We start from the raw sequence: 15,168 nt of genomic DNA on the forward strand, positions 1-15,168 counted from the left end.
TAAATCTGCCATTGTATAAAGAGGTAAACAACATGCAAAAGTGGTCCCCGGTCAGGTAAGAAAAAAGGACATTGTTGTTGTGTGGAAAGGTCTTATAAGGCCGGGCTTCCAGGATGCATCTCTACATCCGAGATTGCGGAGCTCGAAACATAATAGCAACAGAAGGTGAACAACAACAAAAATGAAATCACACCACTGCTCGAGGTGTCTGTGAAACAGGTAAATGATCTCTCCAACACTATTCTACTGAGAGAGGCCAGGAGGAAGGGCCATTTACGCCACTTTCAAATCCCTCAGATGTAGTGGTGTGCTGTAGAGTACACCCTAAGTCTTCATTTCCCCCTTGCCCGCAAACGCACACACACATAGACACACCAGCGACAGGGGCAGCAACTCTCCTTTGGCAGGGACACTAAGCACTGAACAGCTCTGAGCGCAGCAGGAGGCTCCGGCCACCTGCATACTGTGGAGAGGAGATAGAGAGACAAATCCAACACTGAAATTGGTGATAGACGCCACATTTCCTTTTTTCCACTCCGAGGATTTCAGCAATTTGTTTTGAAGGTTTACAGTGTGCTTATACATATGAGGAGTGGCAAAAAACACAATAAATCAAAGATTTCAGATTGTCAGAACTTATTCGCTTCAATGCTAAAGTAAGAAAAAACTGCTATTATTGTTCCCCAGGCCCCTTAAAGACCTATGCAAAATGTAAATAATGCTTGAGCCCACCTCTGAGCCTCGTTACACGGGCCAACTACTGTGCAGTGTTCATTAGAGTGGAAATGATATGTGCAAACAAAGAGAGGCGCCCATGCAGCACACACTGCTGCGTCTTTTCATCTCAGAATTGCAAATGAAGGCAGCCTCCTCACCTGGTCCCTGCAGGCAGCGTCCCAGTGCCTCCAATCAGTGCTTTATTGACAGTAGGCATCCAGCAGAAAAACTGGGAGCGCTAATAGTCGAGGATGATGCCTGATAAACACGTTCTCCCCTCCAAACGCTCCCCCACATATTTTACTGCCTGGCAGGGTGGCCTCCAACCAAGGTCATGGTGTGAGGATGCTTGGCAAACAGAGCTGCTTATGCAAAAAACTGGCACGCAGTTTCACTGAAGAGTCAGCTCTGAGTCAGTTTGGCTGTTCTCCATCTGCTTTTGTAATTTTAAGAGGTGCAAAGTGTTTTCAAAGAATAAATCAAGAAATATACAGACACATTTCAGATGAGCTGTAAAGAATATGAGGAAACAAGCGTCTAAGATGTTCTGCTCAGTTAAGCAAATGTATGTAATGTACAGTCATTTAAAGACTATTCGCATTTTTGTGGTATTTTACAGTGCATCTGTGTCCATAGAAGCGCAGCATTTCTTCCACTGCAGCGAATGTCTGTGTCCAAACCATTCTGTCTAAATAACAGGGAGGGTGGCACCGTAAACACTGCCTTGCTTGGCTTTGTCGAGCTAATGACTTCCTGCTCCAGTGGCTTGTGAAACAGTGTTAGAGCCCAAATAAGTAAAATCGGGAGCAGAATTTAATCTGTCACTCAATGGAAAGCCTTTAAGCAGAAACATGCAGCCACCCAGAGGGTGCACGCAAGTGAAGTGAAATTACAGCGAAAGCTCCCTGGCACCGAGTGAAGCACCAGAGCAGGTTGTGTATAGGAATGAGGATTACAGATTGGTTGGATAAATAGGAGATTCTTTAAAGCAAAACACACCGCGCGTGAATGTCAACCAAGGTGGTAATCTAAAACCATCAATCCCTTTGAATCTCAGTAAGCTTCAGCTATGTAGAATAGAGATTGATGTGGGAAGGAAGACTGCGCTTGCTCTCGTTTTTTTGATCTTCCTGAATTTGCCCCAAGCTTTGGTTTTGAACCTTGCAGCCGTGCGGCAGTCATATTAACAACCCAAGGGTTGCGAGGTAGTGCGAGAAACGTTCAGTCTCAGAACGGATCCGAATTAATCATTTCACTGAATTGTTTGCTTCCTCTGTAGTCTCCTGGGAGCACCGGGGTGGGTATGATGAGAAGTTACTCTGGGGTGGATGTGCTAAAATTAATCAAACACATCAATGGCTTGTTTTGCTAAAGCTGTCCTGCCTACTTTCTAACCTCCTTCTCTCCAACTGTTTTCTGATGCTGGCGAAGATGAAACAAAATCGCATCCAGATCACACCTCTATGCAATTACAGCGGAGCCGACATGGATTCTGTAAACAAACAGCTGAATTTATTTACTAAAAAACCTCAAAAATCACTCATGTCACAAATGATCTGTTCAATAATGAAAATAGACAAGCCATTTCAAAAGATGTGACGGGATGTACAAACTTTTGAAACATTATATGTAGTGCCAGCATCTCCATCTCAGAGGCAGTGAATATACAATATCTTTTTTTAATTTAACAAGTCTATTCTGAATCACTGACATCAAAGTTTCCTGTGTTCCACATTAATATTCATACGTGAAGAAAAAAAACCTCATAAAATAAGACATGAAATGCAGATTAGCCTCTTGTGAGAAGATATGCAAATGGCAGGCCAGACACTTGGAAGCTTGGCTTTGCACATGAGCAGACACTCATTTACTCACATATACTGTATATGCTCCTGTACTCTACATACATTTCATTTAAATAGTTTAAAATTCATAAAGTCACAATCATCTTAGGATAGCATTATAATTCTGTAAGGCCAAATATAGAAAAAAAAAAAAACAGCAAGTGTGTCTAGACAGCAACAAATCACATAAATGTACTGAATTATAAGAGCAGACTGGCTTTAAATTAAGGGTATTTTTGGCAGTAGTCTATGAGGTAATACAGAGTCAACAGGCAGCTAGAGATAAACAAGGGTCTGACATGGAAAACCCTCCCAAAACTTCATATCAACCATCAGAATCTTTTCAGATATTAAAATGCACACAGCCTGGGAATAACTCAGTAATACCATGGCTGTAAATCTGAGTGCTGCTCATGACCTACAGTAAGAGTCCCAATCCCAAATGTTTTCACATGTAAAAAAAAAAAGTTTTTAAAAAATCTGCCATTTTACGAACATAGTCTTTGGCATCTTAAAATGGGAGGACCATGTTGTGCTGAAAAGGATGTCATTATTTTACTGCTTAAACCAATATGGCCAAAAAATCCCTCAGTTCAAGACAGTCTGCACTGTGCACCTGTGAGAAGTAACAAAATACTTGAAGTTGATACTGGAATATCATTCTGCAGGATTCAACATTAAAAAGGAGCTTTAATTTATAGTAGAAATCCAGTGTTTGTGCCTCTTGAAGGGGCGAAGAAAGAGATCAAACTCATAATTATAACATTTACAATATTAATGAGGTAATAATACAAACTCAGAAATATTATTTTTTTCCATAACTGAATAAACAAGCTGTTCTCAGAGGGTCCGCCAATAGCAACAAAGTAAAACAGTATGAAACTGTGTTGTCCTTTAAGGTCAGTTTGTTTATTCAGTTTATTCAGTCATGAAAACAAAGAGAGTTTGTTTATTTAGTTTTGTTTTGACAAAAAGAAATCTGTCAATGAAGATATTTCTCTTCTGATTCAAACTCCTTCCCCACAACTACATAATGCACCTTTAAGAGATAACAGCATACATCTCTGCATCTGGGTCTCAAAAGCTCAAAATAAAGCTCCTTTACTATAGCAAATAAAAAATACATTCTCTTCGAACCTAATGAAATATGACACTGGTGGAAAAAAGCATCAGTGAGCCTCAACTGATTTAGAACAAATCAGAAATATGACATAAATCTTATATTAATTAAATATTCTCTCACTAGCTTTAAAACATCTTAATTAATTTAAATGCCATATTCATGTAAAGGCTTCCATTCCACATATAATGTTAAATATCTACGTAAGCTATATTTACACTTTTCGATCAGACTTTGCTTTAAATCTGTTTGTCAGCATTTCAAACGTCACATCTAACAGCTTGGTTCAAATTAAAACATATTCTCCTAAATGATTTTCACTTTGATGGGAGCAATCACGAGCGAGCGTCGCTTTGTTCACATGATGGATATCTCAACACGGAACAAGAGTCACACGTAAACTTACAGCGAGATAATTAATTGAAAATGGGTTAATTCCTCCCACTGTGCTAGTCCACATTAATGGGAAAAGAGATAAGAACAGTCTTAATAGTTGGTCAGACCCTCTTGGAGAAGTGTAGCCAGAGCGGGCTTATCTAAATCCTCTTGGCAGAGCTCTGTGGATAGTGAGAGAAGAGTGCAGAGGAGTGCTTAAATTTGCCTGAAAAGCAGCTCTTATAAATAAAGTAGCAGCGGGAAGTTCTCAAATTCACTTTTCAGTATTGACTAACTTATAATATGTTGTGTTAAATTAAAAAAGAAGCACATATTAACCACAAAAGCAAAGTCACTTCATGATCTATTGTAAAACTAAATCTAAAAACAGTGTTCTTTGCAAGCCTCTTCTCCATCCTTGCCTCTGGATCCCTCTCTTGCTGGCTGCCAGGTGGTGGTAAAGTTGAGGGGTACGAACCATGTCCCTCCTTTTAGCGTTCGATGTCACCGAAAGCACCGGGTGACCTGAGTTTGGGTTACGATGCGCTCTCTGCCACAGTGCCTTCGCCGTCGCTCTGCCTCAGCGACTGCCCGCTGGAGTCTCTGTCCGCCTCATCTTCTTCATCAGATCTGCCAAGACCCAGGTGTCTACGGCAAGCAGGAGGACTACAGGGGTCGACACACACACAGACACACCATTATATCATTACTTGGCAACTTACAGCAGAAAAAAAAAACAGAAAGGTGGAGGGAAGAAAAAAGGTTGTTGTAAAAATATGGCACGGGAACGCATGAGCAATTTAGGCTGCAGAATTACACTCTTCCCTAGGCAGTAAACAACGCATCCCCCGAGGTGTGCATAGCATATGTGCACATTGTTATCAGGGTTGCTTATATTTTTTTAATGGCATATAGAAAAGATTCATTACAAATATTCCTGCTGCATCATCCTAGAAACAGTTCTACCAAGCTAAACACACACAAAAACTTTTGTCTTTTAATAATATAAACACCCGACAGGACAAATATTTACACTTTCCATGCACAAGCAATATTCACACACAGTGTTAGGAGATAGTGTGTGAAGTTAGTAAGGTAAAAGTCAAGGGTCAAGATTTCTTCGGCACTGATGAGCTCAGGAAGAATTCAGGCAGAATTGTGTGTTCGGTATTCTGCCTTGGCTCTACCCGCCACCGCATTCATTAAAGGTAATTTAAACCCAGGTCTTTACATCCTTAGATTATGTTGTCATGACAACACATGGCATGGCAGTCACTTAATGCTTTGCTTGAATGGCAACTTGATTCTCGACACATCCGGACTTTAATACAAACCCTGAGGACAACAAGAAAAAAAAAAAACTGCAACATGTCCTTCACGTCATTGAATGCCACCCACAAACGGCTATGTATTTTTGAAGGATCAGACACAAGGACGTCACTTTGTGGTGAGGACATGATGACTAAGAGGAAAGACTTTTTGAAACAGTCTTCAACATTCAGTATGTGGTTTCAGCCGATGTAATTGGAGGATGGTATGAGGTTGGAGTAGACATTTATGGCAGTAAAAAAAATAATTGCACAATGGCACATCAAAAGGGCGTAACCTCAGCTACCACAGAGTCGACTATGTGAACATAATCAGCATAAAATGCACAACAACGTTGTCCTAACAAGTAACGGTCATCTATATGCATCTCATCAACAGCTCAACACCATACCAATGGAACAATGCTCACATAACATCTACCGCACAAAGCACCAGTGCATGTCGTTTAACAAATCTCGGTGCAAGCTATTTTTCACAACATTTTAACAGATAAGGCTTTCTAAGAGGTGATAGGAACAAAACTTGCCATTTCAAAAAGCGGTTGAGACATACTGTATTAGGGCACTTACATCACCCTCGTTCCCTGAGTGCCTATAGTTTCACATCAAAACGAGTGCTAGGGATGAGAACTGAAGTGTCCTAATACTCAACTACAGGCACGTTTATGTACAGCTGAAGTGACACTTTGTTCAAAACAAGTATTTCAATTAATTTTCAAGTTTAGCTGTTGTTGCCTTGTAACTATGCACGAGAAAACAGTGCTCTTGACAGTCTGGAAGCGTGGAAGCTGTGAGTATAGTGGTGTTAGAGATGGAATTTCAAACACAGAGTGCTTAATGTCCAAACTTAAACAGTACTATTATGAAAACCGTTATATCATCGACATGGCCCCATGATGTATCAAACTGGTACGTCTGATCTTCAGTCCTTTCAGCCTGGCTCTCTAGTTTTCAACTAGTGAGGCAAACACGTTCAAGGACAATTGAAAAAAAACAAAAAAAAACAATGACAGAGAAAAACTCAAGCGCGCTGTCTTGCAATTTTTTAAATCACAGAGGAGGCAGAGATGCTCAAACTGTCAGTAAAATTGCTTTCAAAATAGATAGGCTTTTGAAGCTTAGAGCTAATCTCAGCATTGTAATTATGATGCAAAGTATTCTCATATCAGCAGTCATGTCACTCCTCTTTAAACTCTTCTCGGTTAACATGTTAAAGCACAAATTGGCGTAATTGTGTTTTTGCCTAATTGCCAACATCTGTTTGTGCTTGAAGAACAGCCGCAGTCAGAAAACCCTCTCGCAACACTATATACTTAGAACAGCATCAAACACAACATTAGGAGAAACACTCTCATTTGGAGACGTGCGATCCATCTTTGCAGAATGGAAACAGGGAAGTGACGCTGCTTTACAACACTAGCATGTCTGATGACTAGTGTTTCAGTGCGCTGCCTCTGATGGGACGAATAAACGTTCAAGCAACGACGAGAAAAGTAATCTCCACTGGATTGCAATGACGAATTACAGCATACTTCTGCATAAGAGGTATCCGTGCCATTTAGAAATAAAACTGAAGTGACTGGAGTGTGTCGGTAATGCAGACCAGAGGTATAACTACGGCAGTAAATTGGTCAGCTTTTAAATGAAGACAAATGTTGGCAGGAGCAAAGGAAAAAAATCACTGGTGGCATGCATTAATCTGAAAATCGTAGCTAGTGCTTATCTTAGTCAACGCACGTGTTTCACAAGGGTCATTCGTGAAATCAAAACATTCACACACAGCAAACTTAGTTAGTAGATTAAGCCAGGGTTCCGACTGTCTCAATCTCAGTTGCAGTTATTTCAGGCTCCTGAGTTATTATCACACCAGGCATCACCTTTAACTGCTGGTATCAGTCACTGTCAGGCCTGTAGAGGTACTTCATCACCACGTTATCCATCTTCTTCTTCTTCTTCTTGGTGTCCTTCTTGCTTGATGGCCCATGACCTGCAGGCTCCCTGTCATCGTCGTCAGATGGATGCTTTGGGCTCCTTTTAACACTGCTGGAGCTGCGGTAGGAGATGGTCGAGCCAGATGATGAGGACTCGGACGTCTCCGTCGAGGAGGAGGAATCCTCGGACTCACTTTGCTTCTTCTTGGATCTCTTTTTGGGCTTCTTGTCCTTCTTCCCCCTTGAGCTCTTCCTGCTGCGGCGATCGTCCGAGGAGGAGTCGTCGGACAGAGAGACTTTACTTTTTTTATCTCTGCGACTACGGGAGCTGCTGGTACTCATGGTGCTGGATGGCCGATTGCTGTAGTCCAGAGCAGAGCCTGATGAAGATCGAAGCAGACTGGATGTGCCAAGACCCTCGTCTTCTCCCCTCCTTCTGCTGTCTTCGCTTCCTGGCCCCTTCTTCTCATCCTCTTCCTCGCCGCTGGACTCATCCAGTTTGCTGCGCTTGAACTTAATAGGTTTGAAGCTCAGCACCTCATTGATTGCAGCCTCCAAGTCAGGGTCCAAGTAGTTGCGGTGGGAGACTGTCTTAATGTCGGATGAATCCGGCAGAGCGCTGTCTGAGGAGCGTGTTTGGGCCGGGTTAGATAGGCTGCGACTGAGGGAGCGGGGACTGTAAGCTGAAGTTCCCCCTTCACTGAAAGCTACACTCTTTCTATCGTCATCATCGTCATCATCATCTACATTGAGGCCGAATTCACTGAGGCCACAGCTACGGGCAAGGGACAGGCGCGAGTTACTGCGTCTGTCGTCTTTCCAAGAGGTGCTGCGATGCAATGCTCGGGGGCTGGAGCGGCTCACACTGCTGATCGTCGACTTGTTGTCATCATCCATGTCCAACATGCCCCGCCTGGTGGACATCCTGCTGGGGGCCACAGAGGACACCATGGAGTCCCTGTCAAACTCAGGACTGCTGCGGGAGGTCCAGCGGGACTCCAAACCCTTCCTGGCTCTACTGGTGGCTTCAGAATAGGCCTGGGAGATGACAGAGCCTTTGTCGTCATAGTCTTCTTGGGTCTCTGCAGACTTGGACTTGGCTTTGCGGATGGTGGTGTGGTCTGGTGTGTCGGGCTGTTCTTTGAGGGTACTAAACAGGGAGCTCTCATCCCCTTTTCCCCCGATCGAGTCTTTCAGGTTGGAGCGCTTCCTGTAGCTGAGGGTGCTCATGACAGACACTGATCTGGCCTGCTCAACCTCTTTCCCATCTTTACTGCCGTCACTCGACTTCTCCTTACCTTCTTTCACCTCCTTGACATCTGCATTTGCTGCATTTCTAGAAGGTCACGTAATAAAATCAACACCAGAGACGACCAACAGAACAAAAAAAGAAAAAAATCAGAAACACTGGGAACTTAAAGGAGTATATTAAACGCATAGTATGTAATTTCTGCTGCTAGAGGTCTCTCAATCTGAGCACAACAAAAGACAAAGGTAGCATTGAATCATGGGGGTTGTTTTGCTGTTTTCAGTGTTAAAACAACCACCATCGCAGATACAAATCTTACATTACTCAGACAGAACTGTTCACAGATAAGGTCATTTCTTAGTTCTATTCATTTTACATTTAGTCACGTTCCTTCCTTCACTCTCTGATGTATCATCTGATGTTTCCCCGGATGTTATAACAACAGGTGACAATAGAATCGCACTGTTACCTTGAATAAAATTATTCATTGATTTGACTGTTGTTGTTGTTTTCAGGACATTATAATGCACAAATGTTACATATTTAATCTTTAATCCTCACCTGATGAGGTAACTGAGACTCTAGAGTTTGGTACCTTGACTCATCTCTCTCATGTCAGACAGCTACAGAATAAATCAGTCATTTTCATTTTGTCCTTGGGACCAGTCGTGAGTCATGGAACATATACAATACCTCTGGCTATTGCCATTACGTACAGTACACACTGTAGAAAGTGAGGCAATCAACCAGTGAGAAGATCTATCTAACTGTGGCAGAGGCGTCATTTAGCAGGCGTGCCAACTGGCCATGGGCCACTTCAATAAATTTGACAGCAGCCGCTTCCCCATTCCGCCTTCTGTCATTAGACAGATTACAGGGAGAGAGAGATGACACCTAATCACATGAAATACCCATCCTTCTGCTACAATCTGCCCCAGGTAATCCCGGGCCTTTTCAAGGCTGGGATTGTGGGTAGTTTTATCTCTACCTTACCACAGGGATGTACATGGTTATCTGTCACAATGGGAAAGGATGTGAGCACTAACCTGGTGCTCTTCAGGCTTCCCTCATCCGACAGGGTCTTGCTGGAGCCTTTGTTCTTCGAGAGCCAGGACTTAACTCCATCCACACGGTCCTCCACCTCCGAATCAGTTTCTGTCTCATCCCCACTGTGAAGACAAAAAGGCAGCTAGAGTGGATGAGAAGCACCTGGGACTCCAGCACCACTCAGCTAAAATCTTTATTTTCACAGGCCATTTCTACATCTTCAGTGCAATCAAGTGAGATACTTGCTCTCGTTTCTAATACAATTCTTTTTAAAATTCTCCCAAATCCTCACTCAGCTTCTTGATACTTACACAGAGAATTGCAAGCAAGAAATTTGACTAAATGACAACTTGTCATGTGAATATTTTAAACAGTGTAACATCACAGACAAAATTATGGTTAGTTTTCACATACGAGAAGCTTTTGTTAGTAATTACACAGATGCACTCATTATCTTATAATGAAATGGGTCAGTACGATGCAAGTTAATACAGACAGGCTCCAGGTAAGCATGTGTAAATCAATCATATCAACAAAGTCAAGATGCCTCTCGACAGAATGTGCAGCAGACATGGATGAGTGAAGGCGATGCATTATGTAGGCAGCATGTAGATGAAGCTGCTGGAGGCATAATTAACTTGTTTGGCTGGTTCAGGGCTGCTAGCATCTGTGTGGCATGTCACCTGCTGCCTGGTGATTGTTATTGGAGTGGAGCCATGAGACAGCACTGTGGCCCTACGCCTGACATAACAATCAATATACAGAGACCTGTGGATCCAGATGAAAAAGCTCAGTGGATCCCATCTAAATAAGGTCAATTCTCATTCATTTTAAATCCACAGAGAATTTTCTGCATTATTCATCCCCCTGTCCAAGGTTAATGTGACAGGAAACGGTGAGGGAGAGGAGAATAGAGTGACACAGCCTCTAAGTCTGACCTGCAGTCATGGTTGAATGTGGTTGGGAATGCTTTATTTGAGAAATCCTCCACTCGTTTGAAGACTGTGTGTCCGATATTGCTGTGTTCATCATAATTAATGTAGTTTCAGGACCAGGAATCTATTGGTATAGTGATCACTTCATATTCAGGCAGAGGTATGCGTTCTAATGCGCTACTTTTTTTAGTTTTCTCCAGCAGTTTGATTAGGTTTAGGAAAAGGTGGTTCGAAACAGTTTCAAAACAGACAACGTCACAGCATTAACCATGTATTTGAAAAGATGACTCCTCTCATGTGTGTGTGATGTCCGTCTTTTTCTTGTTCCTTGAGTTGCAAAGCTGTGACATCACAAAAATGTTGCCCAGTTGCCATGACAGTCCTGAAGCAAAATTAATTATGATGTTCCAGGAACAAAACACCAAATCCCTGATATCATTTGAGGACACGTTGAGTCCAACTTTCAGTGCGAGATAGACAGTCCTCCTTGGCTACGTGAGGTGTGAAAATGAATTTGCACATTTCACAGAGACAGTTCAGACAAATCATATTTTCTATCATAGAGTTTTTGTTTCAGAGCAGGGTGACGTACTGTATATTAAACACACCGTAGCAGTGGCGATGGTGACGGGGTTGTTGTAGAGGAGCTGTAATTTGCCATTCCTCTTGATGTACAACGGCCTTTGAGTTTCATCTCAACTATTATTCATAGCCTCACCTACCCATCAATCTAGAATATTTGCTGTGTTTATCACTGCGCCGTGGACATATTTCATCCGGTGTCTACAGACAGCTGACTATCACTACAAATGAGAAACAGCGACGCAGGTAACAGATCCTGAATCTTGGACAAGCTTATCTATCTGAGCCTTGGAACACGTTGCAAAAAATGCTCTTAAGGAGCAAAGACTATATTCAAAGAAGTGCGAGATGACAGGCAGGCTGCTGAGCTCTGTCATTTGTCCACATAACACGTATCCATCTATGTAGGTGTGCCAGCAAACAGTGTACGAGCTCTTTGTCATCAAGCTTTGTGTCACACATTCAGTCATGTTTTCTCAGAGAACAAAGTGTCCTCTCTGCTCCCTTCTTTTTTTGTTTGGTGGTCTGCCTAAAAGCCAGTTTTTCACACAAGAAAGGTGCCGGCGGTGCTGGTGGTGTTTGAGTATTGTGAAGGAGTGAACGCAGAAAAAGAGAAGCCTCGGATTCTTGGACTGAATGGTATCCAGGCTTTCAAGCTTTTCCAAGAGCATTAACATATTTAACTTTCTCATCATCGACCTTAATACCAGGCTTTCTGGGGGGACGGTAATGATGATCTCAGAAAGACTAAATGGCCTGATTATATTATTTTTTCACAGGAAAACCGGTTCGTTTCAGACTTTGAGAGGTGCTTCATGAGGCTGCAAGCAAAAATTGTGTGTCCAAGTTCAGCTATTATGTGTCATCCCTTTATTTTCAACTACCTCTCTTCTCTACTGCATGCTAAATACAACTGATAAAAGCCCGACGAAAAAAGATAGCAGGTTCATTAATACTCGAAAGTTGATTACGCGCGCTGCCCATTTGTCATCTCTGTGATACTTTGACTCTTTCACATGATACATTACACAACAAAATACTGAAACCAGCCCACAGCAAAATCATCCCCCTCTTCCCTCTCTCTCTAACACACACACAAAGACACACAACACACACACACACATTTGAAATAGAAGGTGGCTTGCAATAGAGTGCTGTGCAAATGGTGTCACAAACGATTTGTCCTTGGCCCCACAGTACTAGCTAACCAGTCCTGAGGCTCGCAGATACAAACAAGCCCCAAGAATTTAGAAGTGAACATTAATAGCTTCTGACAATCGGCCTGCGCTGGTTGTAAATCTATGTCACAAATACTTACGGTCAGCATCAAATCTCGTATGGCTTGGTTCTATCAGTTTAGCACGTGTGGTACCAACACCATATTTTGATGGTATCCGCTAATTTGTAATGACAAAAAAATGACACAGGCCATCCAGTTTTATACAAAAAACAGTGCACACTACACGCTCTGATTGGCACCTTTCACTAGAGGTGAAATGGATGGGGGTAGATGGAGGCATTTACCAGTGATGTAAAATGTACGAAAAAGCCATATTAAAGATATCATGTAAAAATATTACTTTGGTAAAAGTGAAATTCACCCGCACTAATAGTACATGAGTCATCAAGTACCTGATATTAAATGTATTAAAAGTATCAGAAGTACAAGTAAAAGTAAACTTTACTTATATTAACATGAATGTAAACACTGTATATTGTGGGTCGACAGCTTATCGACCGTGACGATTGTCGGATCCATTACTCAGCATTTTTAATACCATTGTTTTTACTATTATTAGTATTCGAATCAGAGTTTTTTTTTATTACAACCTTAAATAAATTGATTTAAAAGAGACCTGTTGTGCATTTTTGTTTTTTTCCTTTCGTTCAGTGTGTTGTACGTCAGTAGTCCAGCCTTTAATTCTGCGACTTCTTGACACGATCTACATCACCATGTCACACAAATTGTTTTAATTGATGCTACATGCGCATAGAAAACAGAAAAAGGGCTGTAGTATTCCCTTTAACTCAAAAACCTAAAACAACCGAGTGCAGGCAAAAACAGAGAGAAGTTAAAATTGTTCATTTGCATTTACTCCCACATTGTAGTTATACAAAGCTGGTTGAAAATTGTCAAAGTTCCCGTCTTAATACTGGAATAAATATTCATATTTATATTCCATTACCAGCATTTACATACTTTGCAATGCAGTCTTGTATTATATGCAACCCCTATACTTAAATAAGGCCTGCTGCAGTCTGCAGGGAAGTCCAGCTTGAAAACCAGTCATTTAACCTTATTATCTCCTCCTACAATAATAAGAACTCAGCTATTGTAACCTCTGTTTTGTAGCACTGAGTACAGAATATTGAATAGTAATGTAAATCATCTGGAAAATCCACTTCATAATTAGAAGAAAAATCACCTCATCCATTACTGTTCATCGGTGCCGCTAATGCAATGATGTCGAAGGAGGGAAAATGCAATTAAGTAAACATGGGAAAATCATTGCTCCTTTCCTTGAGTTGCACAAAGAGAAAAGCGGAGCACTGCTACACGCGACCGGTTTGATGAGAAATGGATAACAAAAAGGCAACGTGATGAAGAGCGTGACGCCATGTCTCTTTGAAGAAGCAATCAGAGGTTAAAGCGGGAAAATTATGGATCGGCTGCAAACTGAGGACCACGTTTCTTTCATACGCTCTGGTGAAGGTTTAAATTATTGAACATGCCACAAAAACTCCTTTCACTGCATAAAGACTGCAAGAAAATGGGATTCACTTGAGTCAGTCAAAAGAAAGTATTTAACATTCACAAGCAATGACTACACATTTTAAAAGCCAGACAAGGTGAACATTTGTATGTAAAGTGGAGCGGAGTACTTGCATGCGTGGAAAAACGACAGCAGGTCAAAAAAACATTTGATTAGTGCACGGTCCGCTCGCTGTCCATGCATCACTCACACAGTCGTGTTTAAGACTTTCCAGATCACATGTGAGTTAGTGCCACCTTGCCTAGTTTGTGTAAAGGGAACATACTTTGGAAAAGCATAGAACATGAGATAACTTATTATATTATTTATACATTTTATTTATTGTGCTAAATCATTTACTATAGTCCAAACTACCATATATCTAGAATGTAGCTCAGTTTGTTTTCAGGCTGTACTGTCATTAATACAACTGTAGGAGTAAGTCAAATAATCGTACTCCATATTTTCCTATTTTTTAACATATGTTAGCCGAAATAGAACAGAAAAGGACTTAAATATGGAGGCAATACTGAGAGGAAAAGATGAAAATTGGTAAATAATATCTAGTCATCTTCATTTAAGCCTAACTCCACCAGTTTTACACATTAAAGTGTGTTTACAAGTCTTGGGGAGTACTACTGCATGTGTGAAAAAATAAGTACAGCTCGTTCAGCTCTAGAGGAAGCTGCATGTAATCTGATAAACTGCCTTTCAAACTAATATTGTAAATTATTTTTGATTGCACATAGAGCTATCATTAAATGAAAATAATCAGCAGTACATTCCCCATACAAACTCAGCGAGACAGAGACTGCTTGCATGTGCTTTGGAGGAGCCACAGGGGAACAGACGATGGGTAAAAATCAGCGGAGTTGAGTGTAGAACAGCTTTAACCCCTCGATCCAAACAAATGCATGATGAAGGTGTCTAATGATGCTGCAAATTTAGGAAAAAAATGGTGTCTGATAGAAAAACATTCACGGAGACAATGATGCAGTATCACCGCAGGTCTGTATCATAAACACTTTGCTACTTTTGAGTCATATTTTGGGAAAGTATGAGCAGCAAGACTGGCTTAAAGGAGAACACTGGTGTCATTTAGAGTCTATTCACCATTCAAAGTTTCTCTAACGTTCTGCAAAGTATCCTGGGTGTCACCAAGTATTTCAAATAGCTTGTTGTTGCTCTGAAAACAAGCCCTGAAACCTCAGACGAGGCCGACTGTGTACAGACACCTGCAGACACTTGGTACAAAATGAAATGAAACTAAATTAAACACCGGGGCCG

The 15,168-nt window shown here is 41.5% G+C and overlaps 1 protein-coding gene and 1 long non-coding RNA gene across 8 annotated transcripts in view; one reads left to right on the forward strand and one right to left on the reverse strand.

Moving 5' to 3' along the window:
* The window catches only part of LOC311269891, a 45,420-nt gene that overhangs the window by 27,154 nt on the left and 3,098 nt on the right, over positions 1-15,168 (forward strand). The gene's annotated exons all lie outside the window — the stretch shown is intronic.
* LOC311269888 (unconventional myosin-XVIIIa-like) overlaps positions 4,588-15,168 on the reverse strand; it is a 74,655-nt gene continuing 64,074 nt past the window's right edge. For all 7 annotated transcript variants that reach the window (XM_084374397.1, XM_084374394.1, XM_084374393.1 and 4 more), the window contains 3 exons: positions 9,611-9,733; positions 7,262-8,651; positions 4,588-4,722 (listed from right to left, as the gene is read on the reverse strand). In XM_084374397.1, coding sequence (XP_084230523.1) covers positions 7,277-8,651; positions 9,611-9,733 — 1,498 coding nt within the window. In that variant the 3' untranslated portion in view covers positions 4,588-4,722; positions 7,262-7,276. The remainder of the gene's footprint in view (positions 4,723-7,261; positions 8,652-9,610; positions 9,734-15,168) is intronic.

Source organism: Pagrus pagrus (genome assembly GCF_965226575.1).
Source record: "Pagrus pagrus genome assembly, chromosome: 14".
NCBI classification, from domain to species: domain Eukaryota; kingdom Metazoa; phylum Chordata; class Actinopteri; order Spariformes; family Sparidae; genus Pagrus; species Pagrus pagrus.